This window comes from Geotrypetes seraphini, chromosome 11 (genome assembly GCF_902459505.1).
Source record: "Geotrypetes seraphini chromosome 11, aGeoSer1.1, whole genome shotgun sequence".
Taxonomy (NCBI): Eukaryota; Metazoa; Chordata; class Amphibia; order Gymnophiona; family Dermophiidae; genus Geotrypetes; species Geotrypetes seraphini.
The window spans coordinates 66,322,471-66,341,049 of NC_047094.1; the positions used below are offsets into that span (position 1 = coordinate 66,322,471).

The 18,579-nt window shown below is 42.0% G+C and overlaps 1 protein-coding gene across 1 annotated transcript in view; it reads left to right on the plus strand.

Moving 5' to 3' along the window:
- The window catches only part of LOC117369054 (basal cell adhesion molecule-like), a 104,032-nt gene that overhangs the window by 60,994 nt on the left and 24,459 nt on the right, over positions 1–18,579 (plus strand). The window contains exons 4-8 of the mRNA XM_033962964.1: positions 9,510–9,580; positions 10,656–10,752; positions 15,232–15,414; positions 17,801–17,925; positions 18,317–18,473. Of these exons, the coding sequence (XP_033818855.1) occupies positions 9,510–9,580; positions 10,656–10,752; positions 15,232–15,414; positions 17,801–17,925; positions 18,317–18,473 (633 nt within the window). The remainder of the gene's footprint in view (positions 1–9,509; positions 9,581–10,655; positions 10,753–15,231; positions 15,415–17,800; positions 17,926–18,316; positions 18,474–18,579) is intronic.

Here is an 18,579-nt window from a genome sequence, read left to right on the forward strand (position 1 = left end):
GGAAGTGGGCATTCCTCCTGCCAGTGATCTTCGGGGGTGTGGTCTGGCAGGAGGGACTGGGCATCCTTCCTGTCGGCTGACTTCATGGGGGAAGGGTTTCCTGTTGTGGCTGCTAAACTGATCGCAGTAGGGAGATTCCCTTGCCACGATCAGCTCAGCAGCCGCGTCTATTTGAAATGTAGGCCAACATTTTGCTGGCCTATATTTCAGGTACCTATTGAGGCCCTAGGGAGATGCCTAGGGCCGCCTAAGCTCACTTAAGGCCACTTGCGGTGAAACCACACCCACGCCTAGCCTTGGGTGAGCTTAAGCGGCCCTACATGCTTCCCTAGGCTTGCAAAAATCCCTACAATGTAGGCAGCCTGCCTCGGGGTGTTGTTTTTGTGTTTTTTTTTAAATGTGCATCCCAATTGGCTGGTTAGACAGCAGTAGGATGCCTATCATTGCCTACAATTAGGACATCGTTTATAGAATTTGCCCCTAAATTTCTGGTTTTACCACAACTACCTCCTGTAGTCTGAAAATTGGCTTCAATAAGTTATCTATTTAATTTAGGTCTGCTGAATAGATTAGTGCTCCAAAATGCAACATCAAAACTTGATTTAATTCTTATTGTAAACTGCATAAATTCCTTGTAGAGACTTGAGGTATATAAGACACTGTGTTGTATTGTATTTAGTTAAGGCCTGTGGTTGGTATTTAATTTTAAATGTCAAACGAAAATCAGGCCCCCTTATGTTCTTATATAGACGTTGCATTTTGTCAATTTGTGTTCTACTCTTAACAAAAGGGTTCTCCAATAATTACAAAATGATTGATATCCAAAATGATTTAACTGGCCAAAAATTGGCTTCCGACCTGTTATTGCTGCTGAAAATTATTGTTTGAGGCCTAAGTGAAAGCTGGCTACTTTGTCGGCATTCTGGAGGTGAAATCAGCACTTGGTTGGTTAAATACTAATATCCAGCATTTAACCCGCCCAGGTAACCACATAAATGGAATCACATAAAAAACAGTCCTATCTTTATGTGGAACGTATGACTGGTTAAATTATGAACATCGATTTAACCAGCTATGTGGTAGCTGGTGCTGCTTAAACTGGATATTCAGTGTTTAAGCCCAGACATGGCCTAACATTGAATATGGGAATAGCACTGGCTGTGGTCAGCAGAAAACTCATCGCTGCTGGCTGAGTATTTACCCCTCTTTATTTAGCTAAATCTTTTGTGTAAACTTTGTTGATGGTATTCAGTAAGACATGAGGCTGTAATTCTCCACTCTGCAAGAATTGTTACCCTTTTAAGGTATTGCAGAAATAATCACTGTTTCCTTGCCTTGGCAGACATCCTGATGCTTTGATTTCCTTGAATGTTTAGAATAGTAAGGGGGCATTCAACTCTTAATGACCTATAAAACTTATTAGGAAAACCATCTTCCCCAGGGGCTTTTCCTATTCACAAGGACAAATCACTTCCTACATTTCAATTGAAAAGGATCTGCTGAGGTTCTCCTGCATGATGTCATTAGTGTTTAGTATTGTGATCCCCAGAAAAAATATTTCCGTCTCCTGTTAATGCATCATCATTTTGGGTGGATGCATCTTTATTTAAAATTCTCTGAAAGCATTTGGGATGAATCAGAAAACAGTTGATTACTTTTATGGACCAGATGGGAAACTATGTGAGACTTATGAGTTTTTGATTTATACTTGACACACTGAACACTAAAATTCACACCTGAATAAAAAATCTAAATATTTAATTGTTGACACTATGTGGCTTATAATAAAAACTTAAACATGTCTAAAAACCTGCCCAAGTCAGCATTTTGATGACCTAAAAGACGGTCGTCCAAATGCCGATAATCAACCAACTTTCTCCTGCTTTCTCCCGAGCGGCACCGGCAGTGGCAAGCAGGTAGGTATGAGTTTTTCGCTTCCTGCCTTGTCCCGCGCTACTCTGTGAATGGCTGTCCCAGTTCTCGCGAGAACTGGGGCAGCCATTCACAGAGCCGTGCAAGACAAGGCAGGAAGCGAAAAACTCGTACCTGCCTGCTTGCTGCTCTGCCAGTGCCGCTGGGAAGAAAGCAGGAGAGAAGGGCAGGAGGCCGAAAGCTCCTGCCCTACAGTACTGGACCATCATTCACGGAGCGGCACGGGACAAGGCAGGAAGCGAAAAACTCACTCCTGCCTTCTTGCTGCTCTGACTCTGCTGCTGCCGCTTAGACTACTGCAACTCGCTACTCTCAGGCTTTCCGCTTAGCATCTCACTCCCCTCCAATCCGTCCAGAATTCGGCTGCACCACTCATTCCGGGAGAGCCGCTTTACTCATGTTACTCCTTTCCTAAAGTCACTTCATTGGCTTCCCATCCTTTTCCGAATATAATTCAAACTCCACTTACTGACCTTCAAATGCACTCACTCAGCTTCCCCTCACTATCTCTATTTACTTATCTCCCTTATGATCCTCCCCCTCAGCTGGTAAGTTCCTCCTATCTGTGCCGCCCTTTTCAACTGCCAACTCCAGACTCTATCCCTTCTGCCTTGCTGCACCGTATGCTTGGAATAAGCTGCCCGAATCCCTATGACAGGCTCCGTCTCTGAAAGTGTTCAAGGCCTGTTTAAAAGTCCTCCTCTTTGAGAGTGCTTTTGACTCCTAACTCCTCTCACCTTGGGTTCTGCATTCTCCTGGCCCATCTCTCTTCCCTCCCCCTACTGTGGTCCATCTCTCCTCTTTATCCCCCCATCCAGTCCTGCTCCCTTTTTTCTGTTGTTCTTCCCTACTCCTGCCCTATTCAACATATTTCCCTCCTTCCCCTAAGTCCAATATTTCGTTCTCTCTCTTCCCTTCTTGTCCAGCACTTGTCCTTCCCAACCCCAGGACCAACATGCTCTTGTTTCCTGACTGCAGCTCATCCAGCATCTCTCTCATCCCCTCTGCATCCAGTATTTGTTTACCATCTTTTTCTCTCCTCCCCCCCTGTTTTAGGGCCTATCATTTCTTTCTCCAGGCTCCTCTACCCCACCTTTGATCCAGCATTTCCCCCTCTCTCTCATCCCCTCTCCCCTGGAGCTAACAAAATAAAAAATGAAATGGGATTAAAGACAGATAGATCTAGGGCAGCGGTCTCAAACACACAGCCCGCGGGCCGCATGTGGCTCTCCAGATTTTATTTGCGGCCCGCGGTCTGGACTGGATCATTATCTTCCTTTTGGAGCAGCAGCGTGTCTGGCCGGCTCGTTCCGTTCAAAGCCGCGAGTTGGCGACTCCTTGCACTATCCACGGAAGAGCCGGCCAGACACACTGCTGCTCCAGTGGCGTACCAAGGGGGGGGAGGTCCACTTTTCTCCCTAGAGTACGGCTCGTCTAGAGCAGTGGTGCCCAACCTGCTTCCCTTCCCTTCTCAGGCTGGCACTGTGTTATTTGATCTCCTTGCTTCTCTTTGAGGGCAACCAACTCTCGCCACCCGACGTCAATTCTGACGTCGAGAGGACGTTCTGGCTAGCCAATCGCTGCCTGGCTGCCCGGAACGTCCTTTCCGATGTTAGAATTGACGTTGGGCGGCGAGAGTTGGTTGGTCCTGTGGAGAAGAGAAAGAGGGAGATCTCGGCCTGTTCCCGATAGCGGCAGCAGCCTATTCCCCGGCGGCGGTGGCATGGGGGAGGGCAGGAAGGAAGGAAGAAAGAAAGAAAGAAAGGGGGGCACAGGGAGCCAGAAAAAAGCAAAAAATGGGACACAGAATCAAAGAAAGACAGACATAGAGAAAGAAAGAAAAAGTTGGGGGAGGGAATGAGGTCTGGAGGAGAGGAAGCATACAGGAGGCTGAAAGAAGAGAAGAAATATTGGATGCACAGTCAGAGGCTAATGAAATTACCAAACAAAGGTAGGAAAATGATTTTATTTTCAATTTAGTGATTGAAATGTGCCAGTTTTGAGAAAGAAAAGATATTAAACTTTAAATGTGAGGGCTGCAGAAAAAATAGTTAATGTCTTATTAAAGAAATGACAATTTTGCGTGAGCTAAAACTCTTTATAGTTTATATATCTTTCCTTTTAACTGTTAAAGGAAAGTTTTATAAACTATAAAGAGTTTAACCTCATGCAAAATTGTCATTTCTTTAATAAGACATTAACTATTTTTTCTGCGACCCTCCAAGTACCTACAAATCCAAAATGTGGCCCCGCAAAGGGTTTGAGTTTGAGACCACTGATCTAGGGGGTGGAAGGAAAGAAAGTAAGGAGACAAAATGGAAATGGGATCTTGGCAAAGGACTTAGAAGAAAATCAATAAGAGGAATAAGAAGTAGTAGAGAGAAACCAGAACCAAACCAACTGGAAAAATAATAGACAATAAAAAATACCTTCAGACAAAATAAAATAAGTTGGTTAACAGAAAAAAAAAATACCTTCAGGTATGGGGCTGTTATTCAGTTTATTTCATATAAACCTAATGAAATCCTAAGTGGTTTACAAAATGAATTTGGGGGTGGGGAGGGGGGGGGGGAAGAAGACATTCACAACTACATAACCAAAATTGAGACATTACAAAGACCTACAGAATTATGAGTGTAAATGGGAAAGGAGAGGTTACAATTTAATCAGGGATAGTTGGGGCACGGGAATAACAAGAGGGAGGAGCTCTGATATCCGTTTGGTTCATAATAGAAGACTGGCCCAAGACGGGGGGTATAAAACCAAAGGTTGGCTAAGGGTGCCACAACTCCTTGAGCAGGTCTTGCGCAATGGGCTCCTTGGAATGCACTGTGTGTTCCTGGGCACTTCTGGCCTCTACTCTGCACTCTAATACATGGGACTCCAGGGGCAAGCAGTCCTCTATTCTGTATCCTGTGCAGGGGTTCCAAGGGCATTCTACACTATAGCCCTCATCCTGTATACATGAGATGTCAGGTATGCAATGCATGTTCCCAGGGGCATGTGGGGTTACCAAACACCTGGACATGTCCTCTTTTTAGAGGACTGTCCGGATGTCTTTCTAACCTGTAAATTTCAAGTTTATTTAAAATTTCTTATACTGCTTCATCAAACTTCTAGGCGGTGTACAATGAAAATACCATAAAATCAAATTAAAAATTAGTAATGCTAAACAATACCAGGATATATTAGTAGAGCAAATGACATGACTTACAGATTTACTTCAAACAAATGGAAAAATGGGCAAGAACTACAATCTTTGGAGAAAACACAGAGAAGGGAAAAAAACAATAGGTAGGCATAAAAACAGAGAAGCATTGTTTTAAGTCCTTAAAAGGACAGTTATTGTCCTGGAACAAGAAGGATTTTGGCTTGGGTTGTGTCTCGGAGGGCCTCCGAGCATGCGTGGATGTGATGCAATGACATTACATGTATGCACGCATATGTGTCACATCATTGTGTTGCATCTGTGCATGCTCAGAGTCCCTCAGAGACACAGCCGCAAACTTAGGAGGTTTGTGTGGGGGCGGGGCTGTGGCAGAAAGGGGCGTTGCTGGGGGCAGGGCCACATTTCCAGGTTTTTACTTCCGGAAATCTGGTAACCCTAGGGTCATGCTACTCCAGCTCTTTCCTCTGTAGTACACAGGTTCCAAAGGCAACCTATACTCCTGCTCATCATCCTATAGGACACCTCTCAGCTCTCCCTGCATAGGTTTCCTGGACATTCCAAGTGCGATAGCCCAGCATCTCTTCCTCTTCTCCCCAGCATGGCCCGATGTTTCCCTCCCTTTCCTTCACCTTCCAGTCTGCAGAGGCCATTTCCTGGGACAGCGACTCAGACTGCCTGCCTTGGAGTTTTCTCTCTCCCGCATTCTGGCCCCGCCCCGATGCAACTTCTGACAAGGCAGAGAGAAATCTTCAAGGTGGCCGATAGGAGTTTCTGTCTGCTGCGGGAGATAGATTTCATGGATCTGAGGGTGAGAGGGAAGGGGGGGGGGTCAATGTTGAGCCATGCTGGGAAATAGGTGGGGGATGCTGGGCTAGGTTCACAGTACAATTTTATGTACCGTGAAACTTGAGTATTGGCCCCTTAGCATGCAACTGCAGGGGGGGGGCGTATACATGGGGGCGGGATGGTCCCACACTTATGTGCCCCCTGGGCCTACTCTTTAATCTGGCCCTGACTGCAGGAGCCCTTATCGCCTACATAATCAGTGTCAGTAAGTGCTCCCATGGCAATTTTGTTAATGGCTGTGCGTTAATGGTGACAGCGCATGGCCATTAATAGAAAAAGAATGGAAATTGGCCATTCTCCGACTAGTTAAAATGACTAGTTAGCATATGGGAAAACCCCACGTAAGGGCGTGCTAAGGCTATTTTTTTCCACCACTTAGTAAAAGGACCCCATAGACATCAGCACTCAGTCAATTTAAATCCACGGTTATTTGCCACTTCTTTCTGTTTTTATTACGTGTTGCACTTAGTTTTTAGGTGGAATATAAAGAGCTTGATAAATAAACATAAATAAATAATTAGGCTGTTAGCTTTTCTGTTCAGAGGCAGAAAAGTGAGCAGAAGACTGAAAGGCTGAGAACAATGGCAGGGTTTTAATGCCAAGTCTGGGAGGCTTAAAAGGTTAACTCATACTTCTGCAGTCATTTTAGTGGGGATTTTATGCCTGGTTCTTTTCTTTAATGCAGCATATTAGACTCACTCATAGCTTACTTTTTTAGTTTCATGAAGAGCATAAGTTTAACTAAAAAAGACAACTGAAGGAGACGAGGAGGCTTGCAATGAAGCTACTAAGTAGTACATTAAAAAAAAAAAAAAACAACAACTGGAGAAAGTACTTCTTTACTCTGGAATTCATTGCCAGAGTATGTCCTGCAAGGAGTTAGCTTAGCAGGGTTTTTAGCTTAGCAGAAGGTCCATCAAGCTCAGTATCCTGTTTCCAGCAGTGGCCAACCCAGGTCACAAGTACTTGGCAATATCCCAAGGCTACTAAAATGGTGCGTGACCTTTGTCATAAGGTGTATGGGGACAGATTTAAAGATCTTAATCTGTATCCTTTGGAGGAAAGGCGGGAAAGGGGAGATACAATAGAGACGTTTAAATACCTACATGATGTAAATACGCATTGAGTCAAGTCTCTTTCATTTGAAAGGAAACTCTGGAATGAGAGGGCATAGGATGAAGTTAAGAGGTGATAGGTTCAGGAGTAATCCAAGGAAATACCTTTTTACAGAAAGGGTGGTAGATGTGTGGAGCAGTCTCCCGAAGAGGTGGTGGAGACAGAGATTGTGTCTGAATTCAAGAAAGCCTGGGATAGGCACTTGGGATCTCTTAGAGAGAGGAAGAGATAATGGTTACTACAGATGGGCAGACTGGATGGGCCATTTGGCCTTTATCTGCCTGCCTTCATGTATCTATGCTTCTATTATTAAGATGAATTTGAAGAAATCCACTGCTTATTCCTAGGATAAGCAGCATAAAATCAATTTTATTCTTTGAGATCTTGCCAGGTACTTGTGACCTGGGTTGGCAGCTGTTAAAAACAGGATACTGGGCTTGATGTCCCAGTTTGGCAACAGTTATGTTTTTACATATCATTAACACATATATTTATTATAAGCTCCTTTTAGTTGATTTATGAAGTATTTATATACGAGTAGCTGACTTTTTACACAGTGTTAATATAGTAGTGTTTTATATGTTGTACTGTTATATGGTTTGATATTATTTATTTGAAATACTTATTCTCTATTGATTTGCTTTTAACAATATTTCAGCCCCTGAGGCAGCCCATTTAGGGCAAAATTTGACTAAGCCAGGCATATGTACGTTTATCCTTCCAATTCTGTTCAATAAATTCTACTGTGGGTCATCTTGGTCTGTTCACCTGTTTGCCATGCCTGTAGGTGGTGGTGGGGAGGAAATTTTTAAAACATTTTCTGCATGTGGAAAATGGCAGTTAAAGATGCACATGGGAATACACTTGTAAAAACTAGGCACCCTGCAAGATTGCACTGCATATATGAGCAGTACGTATGCATTCCCAGGGGCATAGTATGGGTGCTATTGGGTGGAGTTCTGATTTGCAGGCTGATTTATTTGCAAAGATCACTTGTATATGCATGGAGGACATACACACATTTACACTTTCTTTGCAAATTTATATGTGAGAATTTGTGTGCTACTAGGGATGGTTGTATAATGATAGGCAACTAAGTTGCCTTTATAAAAACCAAAAAATAGGCTGATGCTTGAGCCGGAAAATCATATATATATATATACATGGATCAAGAAGATAAATGAAGATATTATTAGGATCTGAAGTGCTTGCTGTTATATTGCCAGTTGAACAAGTCGCGGCATATAACTATCTTGCGACCTATCACCCACCGGTCCATTAACTTCTTATTCTATCATTTTATTGTTCTTTTCCTTTTTATGCAATTTGCTATGCTAGTGCATTAGTGATATTTTTCCTTCCCCTTTCTGCACCCCCCCCTGCAACAGTTATTGGATCATTTTGTAATTGCCACTGGTTTATACCATACACTTGATAACTAATTCTCTGTACCTTCATTGCATATGTACAGTTCTCATCTCCTGTAAACTGCTCTGAACTGTTTTCTTATATTCTGTAACTTTGCTGTATATGTACACTCTCTTCTCCTGTAAACCGCTCTGAACTGTTTTGTGGTATTGCGGTATACAAAAATAAAGTTATTATTATTATTATTGATATCCTTATTTTGTTAACATTATGATACTTAGCTCGGGTGTAGATTCTCAATCCCGGCCAGTTGGGAACGACGGAAGATCTCCGTTTCGCTCTCACTCGAAGTGATAGAGCTTCTTCAGGCACAATATATTTTGTAAGCACTAGACAATGAAACATAAAGACCAATTATATATCTATCTACTATTTTAAGAAAATAACAACTTTTCCTGACTCTTACAATTGAAGAAGGCTATGGGGAACCGCCTATGGCTATATAACCTTATTGCAATCTACATAATTTCTATTTACAAATATTGTACTATTTTGAAACACTCATTTTAAAAAAAAAATGAACTTAAATATTTTTTTTTTAAACTTTTAATCTTTTTTATCCCTATTGTACAAAGGAAAAGAACAATGAAATGATAGAATAAGAGGTTAATGGACCAGTGACAGCTCGCAAGATAGTATATGTCGCGACTTGTTCAACTGGCAATATAACAGCGAGCACTTGAGATCCTAATAATCTCTTCATTTATCTTCTTGATCCATGTAGATGTATATGATTTTCTGGCTCAAGCATCAGCCTATTTTTTGATGATAAGAGTGTGTTCCACAAGTGTTTAGAAGCGATTATTAGCTTTATAAAAACAAGCCATCCTTTTATGAATTATTTCTCACAATTGCATATTTAGCCAACATTTACACAGACATGATTTTGGCATATGAACACGGACTGGTATACTGTATATTTATACTTGGGCATGATGGAGTTAGGATCCTCCCTCTCCTTCATATCATTCACAAATTATTTTTAACACACTCTTTCTTTCTTATTTTCTCATTTCAGCACTGCCTGAACTCCAAGAGGTCAAGAAGAATGAGGGAACATTGTCTGTTACTGAATCTTCCGCATCTGAGGTAGAGACTATTGCACTATTAGCTGTTAGCACTGAGAGTGGTCACCTCTTACTCTATAACCCTCAAGAGTTTTTCATCCTGTCCCATACTGAGAGGGCCCATCTGTTATCCTGTAACTCACAGCTATTTTTCTCCTGGTCCATAATGGAAGGGATCATCTTTTATATTAGTGATTCCAAAACCTGTTCTGGGGGAATCCCATTCAGTCAGGTTTTCAGGATATCCACAATGAATATCCTTGAGCTTGATTTGCATACTAAGGAGGACAGGTATGCAAATCAAGCTCAGGACAGGTTTGAGAATTCTAGAGCTTTTTCTCCTGGGACGTTCTGGGAGGGCCCACCTGTACTCTGTAACCCCGGAACTTTTTCTCCTGTGCCATACTGGGATGGGCCACCTCACAGCATATTTCTCAAAGTTTCTCTTCTTGTGTTATACTGGAAGGGGCCTCCTTACATCATATTGCCCTGAGTTTCTTCTCTTGTGGTATACTGGGAGGGGTGTCTCATGCTCCTGGAGCTTGACTTCCTATCCCATTCTGGATTTGTTGAATGGTCATATGAAGACACTGCTGAATCAATTACATCTTTTAATTGCTAATTTCTGTTCATTTAAGTTAATCAAACAAAATTAGTTCTTGGTTTGATGCCCAGGTTGAGACTTCTATGTAATTCTCAGATCCATCCTCAGCAAAGGAGGAGGGAGGAAGAGAGGGTTTGTGACCATTGTGTAGAAGTGATACTGAAATGGTCAGAGCAAGGGATCATGGTTGTAATGTTCTATAGGGAGCCGTGCTATGTGGTAACTACAATGGCCCAAATGAGTATGGGGGAGGGGAAATAATATGGGGAAAAAAAATCTCTAGGTAGTGCCAGTAAAAGCTCATTGTGCCAGATTCCAGCCAGATTGTTATTGTATTGGAGAGAAAAGAAACAAGATAGAAATGCTGGATAAAACCCCCAAACAAACCAATTGGGAGGATTGAGTGCTAATATTTGCATTCCTGTGATGTGCTAGCAGGATTAGTGATGATGGAGAAGATGACTGTGGGGCTTTTTTAAAACCTTCTCTGTAGATTGGAACATGTGTTGGGAAGAATGGGAATCCAGCTCCAACAATTACCTGGTACAAAAATGGCAAGGTGCTGCCCGCCACGACTGAACGCAATAATGGTGAGAACAAGTTTGTTCCTTTTCACTGTTGGAAATCTTACGACATTAGCACATACATTGCAGGAGTGATGCAAGAGGATGTGAGTGTTTCTGAGTTGCTGTATCAGCGATGCCACCACAAATGCCTAGAAGTGGTGTTGCTGAAGGTGTGGCACCATTACTTTGCACGCATAGCTCACAGATTCACAGCTCATGTTCATGACAGGGAGTCAGAGGATAAAGGAGAAACACATTTCATTAAACAATGAGACACTCTCATGCAACACTTTGTACACGTGGATATTATTACAGATATTTAGATGTACTTAGCCAAACTGAAAAATTAAAAAATTAAAGTTAAAAAGTGATAAATCACCTGGACCGGATGGTATACATCCCAGGGTACTAAAAGAACTCAAATATGAAATTGTTGACCTGCTATTAGTGATCTGTAACTTGTCGCTAAAATCACCTGTAGTATCTGAAGATTGGAGGATGGGCAAATTTACACCAATTTTTAAAAAGGGTTCCATGGAAATCCGGGAAATTATAAACTGGTAAGCCTGAATTCAGTGCTGGGCAAAACAGTGGAAACAATTATAAAAAATAAAATTGTGCAACACATAGACAAACATGGTTTAATGGGACAGAGTCAGCATGGGTTCAGCCAAGGGAGATGTTGCCTCACCAATTTGCTTGACTTCTTTGAAGGTGTGAATAAGCATGTGGATAAAGGTGAGCTCGTTGATATCTAGATTTTCAGAAAACTTTTGACAAAGTTACTCATGAGAGGCTCCTGAGAAAATCAAAGAGTCATGGGATAGGAGGCAATGTTCAGTTGTGGATTAAGAATTGGTTATTTGATAGAAAACAGAGGGTAGGGTTAAATAGCCATTTTTCTCAATGGAGGAGGGTGAATAGTCGAAAGCTGCAAGGATCTGTACTGGAACCGGTACTATTTAACTTATTTATTAATGATCTGGAAATTGGAACAATGAATGAGGTGATTAAATTTGCATTGACACTAAACTGTTCAAAGTTGTTAAAATGCATTCAGATTGTGAAAAATTGCAGGCAGACCTTAGGAAATTGGAAGACTGGGTATCCAAATGGCAGATGAAATTTAATGTGGACAAATGCAAAATGAAGCACATTGAGAAGAATAACCCAGATCGTAGTTACCAGATGCTAGGGTCCACCTTGGGGGTTAGCGCCCAAGAAAAAGATCTGGGTGTCATGAACAATACGATGAAACCTTCTGCCCAATGTGTGGCAACAGCCAAAAGAACAAACAAGATGCTAGGGATTATTAAAAAAGGGATGGTTAACAAAACTAAGAATGTTATAATGCCTCTGTATGCTCCTGTATGTATTGTCTTCGATACCATGTACTGTCATGCAGTGGCGTACCTAGAGAATGTGACACCCGTCCCGGGGCCCATCACTTTTTTGACACCCCCCCGGCCCTTCATTTTTTACACACACCCTCAGCCCTTGGTACGTCACTGCAGCTAGACTAAACAGGACACCTGAGTGGGCATAATACGCAATGGAATCCGTCTGAACCCATCTATTAGAAAGTATAGATATTTCCTGTCATTCGCGCGCTGGACAAAAATGCGCCTCGTCACACTTTTGTTATGGTACTGAAAGTTCTATGTGCTTCAAAATACCTTACGGCACCAGTGACAGCGCCAAATGGTGATTGTCCCCCACCGGGACCCATACTACCCCTAGCAGTGACAGCGTGAGATCTCAAGCCAAAGCGCGACTGACACTTAAATGACTGCTGGACACTTACCGTCTTGGTCACCTCTGCCCAGGTCCTGCCTTTCTTCATCCGCTGTCTGTCCCTCATGTTAGAGCCTGCTGGTGGTAAAGTGATGCGGCAGCGGAAGGCGAGGCGGACCCCGTGCCCTCTCTCTCCTTACTTCCTGCATTCTTCGCTCAGTGACAGCGCCGGGAGCAGCGTGAGAGATCTGCTCTGCCACATTCTGCCACGCCTACTTGGATGCATCCCGTCTTAATCATAAGCGGAAGTTGCAGGTCAAAGCAGCAGTTGGCTTATAGGGGGTGACATCTTGAGTGGATGCATGTGCACAGAAAAGTGTAGTAAGTGGATTAAGATATCTCTGGAAGTCGCGGGAGATTCAAATAAAATTATATTTTTAGTTTGCTTTCATATTAACGTGGACCCAGACGGCTGTGCACCCCCTCTAGGGCATGCATTCGGGACGGTCTGCCCCCCCCCCCACCCCCACCCCGCCCTTGTTACACCACTTCTGTCATGCATCCTAATGCACTGCCATGCTCTGTTATGTACTATCTATAATGTACTGTCAAGCTCTATTAGTTACCGCAGTGTCATACCAAACTCATAACCCATGCTGTATGAGGTCTTGTCCTGTCATATCCTATTATGCTTTTGACTACTATCATGCTCCCCTATGTATTGTCCTATCATGTCATGACGTAAGATGTACTGTCATGCTCTATATTACTATACCCTGTTCTACTTTATTATGTAAACCTTGTTATGCCATACAATGTATACGCAAGTTATTGTTTTATTTTGTATGTAAACTTGTAACCTGTTCTGAGCTCTTCTGGAAGATTGGGATATAAATCTAAATAAATAAATAAATCTGTATCGCTCCATTGATATTCTGGTTGCTTTATCTCAAGAAAGATATAGTGGAACTAGAAAAGGTTCAAAGAAGAGTGACCAAGATGATGAAGGGGATGGAACTCCTCTCTAATGAGGAAAGACTAAAAAGGTTAGAGCTCTTCAGCTTGGAAAAGAGACGGCTGAGGGGAGATATGATTGAAGTCTACAAAATCCTGAGTGGCGTAGAACGGGTAAAAGTGGATCAATTTTTCACTCCGTCAAAAATTACAAAGACTAGGGGACACTTGATGAAGGTATAGGGAAATACTTTTAAAACCAATATTAGGAAATATTTTTTCGCTCGGAGAATAGTTAAGCTCTAGAATGTGTTGCCAGAGGTTGTGGTGAGAGCGGTTAACGTAGCTGGTTTTAAAAAAGGTTTGGACAAGTTCCTGGTGGAGAAGTCCATAGTCTGCTATTGAGACAGATATGGGGAATGTCACTGCTTTCCCTGAATCTGTCCTCTTGAAACTCCATATTCCTTATACTTTAATCAGTGGATAGATTGTGCTCAGAGACATGGAGGAAAAAGGGGACAGAACGTCCCCCAAAAACCTCACCACCCAATCATTGCAAAACTTCCACCTTAACACACTTTTATATGTGCATGACTTGAATTGCAAGCTAGACCAGAGACTGACACCCATTCTGGAAGACTTTAAGAGTCTTTCGCTGTTGGCTTCCTGAAGAAATTTTGAAACGTGGCACGTTGAGGCCAAAGAGCTATACACAAAAGATAAGTGCTTTTTCCAATAATACAATCTTTCAAGTCATGCACATATAAAAGTGTGTTAAGGTGGAAGTTTTGCAATGATTGGGTGGTGAGGTTTTTTGGGGACTTTCTGTCCCTTTTTTCCTCCATGTCTCTGAGCACAATCTATCCACTGATTAAAGTATAAGGAATATGGAGTTTCAAGAGGACTTTTAAGAAGTTACAGCAATTACACTAGCGTGTTTTTTGTTTATTTTCTTGAAATTTTTCACGCTGTTTGATTTTTGAAGTTATTTTCCTCCTGTGTAGTTTTTTCCCTGAATCTATAGCATGAAATGTTGCTACTATTTGGGTTTTTGCCAGGTACTAGTGACCTGGATTGGCCACCGTGAAGATGGGATACTGGACTAGATGGACTATTAGTCTGACCCAGTAAGGCTCTTCTAATCTAACCTAATCTTTGGTTTATATACCGGGTCATCTCCCAGTGGAGTTCGACTTGGTTCAGATATAATTAAGACTAGAGTACATAGCAGAAAACATAGGAGAAGGAAGAACTAATTAAAAACTGAAGTACATAAGAAAAGCATAAGAAAAATAACTATAATATTATTATTTCGTTGAGGCTGTAGTTAAACCATTTTAAAATAGCAAGAAAAACAATGTTTTCAGGAATTTACGAAATAATTGCAGCTGGCCTAAAAGCCTAATGGAGTCAGGAAGTTCATTCTAGATCTCTACAAACTTGAAAACAAAAGATTGACTGAGCTTCCCAGCAGATTTAATTCCCTTAAAGGAAGGGAAGGCTAAGGGTATTCCAACATAAGGGGACAAAAGGATCAAATATTCCATAGAGAAGCTTGAAGATTCATCTCTCTGTCCCACATGGATATTCTTATTATAGGTATGTAGATGCTGTCCTATATAGTGAGATATTTAAGATCCTAAGCTCCTTCCTCTGTCTCGTATGGATATTATTACAGATATGTAGATACTGTCCCACACAGGGAGACACTTCAGGACATCTTTTTGTTGCTATGAATATTATTACAGATATGTAGTTGCAGTCCCACATGGTGAGATATTTCAGTTCTATCTCTCATGAGTATTCTTATTACAGATATGTACCTGGTTTCCCGCACAGTCAAAGAAGCTTCAGGACTTTATTCAGTCTCAAGTACGCTCTATCTGAGACCTAACAAACAGGACAAGGACTCAGAGTTCTACTGCAGACTTCAGTACCTGATGCCACAAGGAAAGACAGAGAGTGTGGACTCTGAGGTGTTCAGTCTGAAACTGCATTGTGAGTATGGGGAGACAGTCTGAGACACTTACCTCTCTTCTAACTTGTCATGCACTGTGCTGTAAGAAGAGAAGGTCAATCTGTGACCACCATTTCTTAAACACTACACTGTACGCACGGGGACCAGTCTGGCACGTCCTTTCTTTTCCCCATCTCTTACATATTGCACTGTAAGCATGGTGGAGGAGGCAGTCTGTTCCATATTCCTCTCTCTCTCATCCTTCCAGTTTTTTTTATCCCCCATTCTCTCCACCATCTCCTCTTCTATTCCCCCAGTTGTACCTTATCTCTCATTCAAATGACTTGTCTATTCATACCACTTTCCTCCACCAACTCCATTTCTCACATCCCTGGTTTCTGCCCCCTGCCAGTTCTTCCACATGCAGTATCTGGCCTATCTCTTAACCCCTATTCCCCAATATTTATTCATGCTCTTTTTATCTGCATCTGCCCTGTTTTTCTTGGGCAACTTAACTGAGAGGTAGAAGCCCATCCTTTGATTTTTTTTTTTTATTTTTTTTTTTACTTCTACATACAGTCTGTTCCAGAGTGGCAAACATTTTCCAAACTCACAGGCTGGTGCTTCCTGTTTGCTGATCTTATGCATCATGACATTAATGTGATGATTCATTGTATTTCAGAAATCAAGACTGCAGCTTGAGATTATTAACACATACTGGGCAGATTATTTTCAGGGTAGTCAGTGCCATTGAGAGATAAGGAAGAGATTAAAGCAGTGGTTAAAGCTACAGCCTCAGCACCCTAAGGTTGTGGGTTCAAACCCACGCTGCTCCTTGTGACACTTGGCAAGTCACTTAATCCCCTCATTGACCCAGGTACATTCAATAGATTGTGAGCCCACCAGGACAGACAGGTAAAAAGGCTTGAGTACCCGAATAAGTTCATGTAAAACTGTTCTGAGCTCACCTGGGAGAACAGTAAAGAAAATTGAATATATAAATTGTTTATTGAATAAATAAATAAAATTGTTTCATAGTCTACCTGTGTGTGGAGCCTGAATCTTTGACCCCAGGCAGCTCAGTGGTGGTGTCCCTAATAGCTGCAGTGGCAAATTTAGTAGGAAGCACAAAAAATACTCCTTGTCTCTCAAGGATATTATAGCTAGAAGCTAGACTGGACCCAATATTCAGCCTGCGATGGTAAGCTGCAGTCAGCTGTGGGTTTAGTTATGTCTGGATATTCAATGCGGGGCCATTCCAGGCTTCAGCATTGAATAATTGGGTTAGTGCGGCCACCCAGTAATTAACTGGGCACAGGTCAACCTTCAGACCAGTGCCTAGTTAGCTTGGCAGCCATCCTAACATTATGTGCTTGCTTAACTTGTTAGTAGACTGAACATCATTGCAGCATTGGTGGTCTTGTGGGTCCTGGGTGGCAACAATCCCCATCTGCTGCCACCTGGTCATCACCAGGATTCAAAATGGCACTAATGACCCCCTTGTTGTGGTCTTTTGGTAATACCGCTACTGTTAGGAATCATTGGTGCTGTCTTGAATCCCAGTGCTGACCCAGGTTGCAGTGGTGGTGGTGGGGGGGGATATAAACCATTTGTGCATCAGATTTCTTCATGTTTCTTTAAGCAAAAATAATTAAGAAATATGTACACTCTGTGCACTATAGTGCTACTCAAATACGGTGATTTATTGATTGTTGCTGTTATATGAGTCTTTCTGCATCTGAGAAGGCGTCTTGGACACGGGAAGATCTTATTTATATTATTATAATTTATTTAAAAATTTATATACTGCATCCAATTATGCGGTTGCCATATCACATACATAAAATCTTGTTTCCCTACAATTATCACATATAATAACATAGATATGTCTAAAAAACATCATTAATTGTCTCTGTTATAAACAGGGATAGAGCGCAAATTCAATCAATTCAGAAATACAAGCAAGCTTTAAATCATACATTGCTGTCAAAAAACTCTAAAAGACAATTATCAACTAAAATATACCTTAGCTTAAGAGTTTTCAGCATTTTCTTAAAATTCATCCTCCCCACACAAAACTGCAGGATACCAGGCAAGACATTCCATAGTTCTACGCCAGCCACAGATATCATTGATGCTCCGATCCTAGCATACATAGTCGACATTCTACCCTCCAAACTTAATTTCATCTCACATTGATTTATTTACCATTTCTCCCATTTCTTGCTCCTTTTTTCTCAAATGCAGAATTTCTGGGACATTTTTGTCCCTATTTCCACTCCTTTTGTGGTTCCCCCTCTTTGATTCTTTTCTATTAGTTTTAACCCCCCCCCCCCCCCATCCCCTCTCTTTCTTCTCTGCTTCTTGCTGGTGTCTCTTCATATCTTCATTTTCTGGATATCTCATTGTGCTTTTCTTTCTGCACAGATTATACTGAGAATGTTAAATTTGAGCTTCTCTCACCCTTGCTTATCAAAGAAGGTGATAATGTAACCCTGAGATGCCAAGCTGATGGGTATCCTCCACCTACATATGACATCTACAAAGTGATTGTAAGGACACTATTTTTATATTATCAAGTTTCCTCCTCTTCATCCCTCTCTGTACACGCTGTCCCTTCCCTCTGTTTTTGTTACAGTATTCTAAGGGTTCTCAACTCAGACCTTGGGACATCCTCAATGAATAACCATGAGATAAGTTTGCATTGTATGCAAATCTGTCTCATGCATACCATTGCAAGCATCCTGAAAGCCTGATTGGCTGGCTGGGTCCTGAGGACTGGGTTGAGAACCCCTGCACTATTCCTTTCCCCACATACTGTGTGCTTTTTTTAGTCACCCCTATTCCTGCTATGCTCCCCTTCCCCACATGCCATGTATTCTTCCCTCTCCCCAAAATGACCTGTGCATTCTATTTACCTCCATGTTCCCCACTCTCCCTCAGGATAACACAAACGAGGAGATACTCCCTAACCTGGAGGGGCTGCTTGTCCTGGAACATGTTACAAAAGAGAGCAGTGGCACTTACCAGTGCCAGTCCCTGGACTTTGACAGCCCACCCGACATCCTGCAGATCAAGGACGTAGACATCTTTGTCAACTGTAAGTTTTGGGGAGGGGAGAGATGGGATGGAATAGCATGAAAGGGGAAGGGCTGGATACATGGGGGTAAGTCTGCATAGATTGCCTAAAATTAGGCATTGGAATG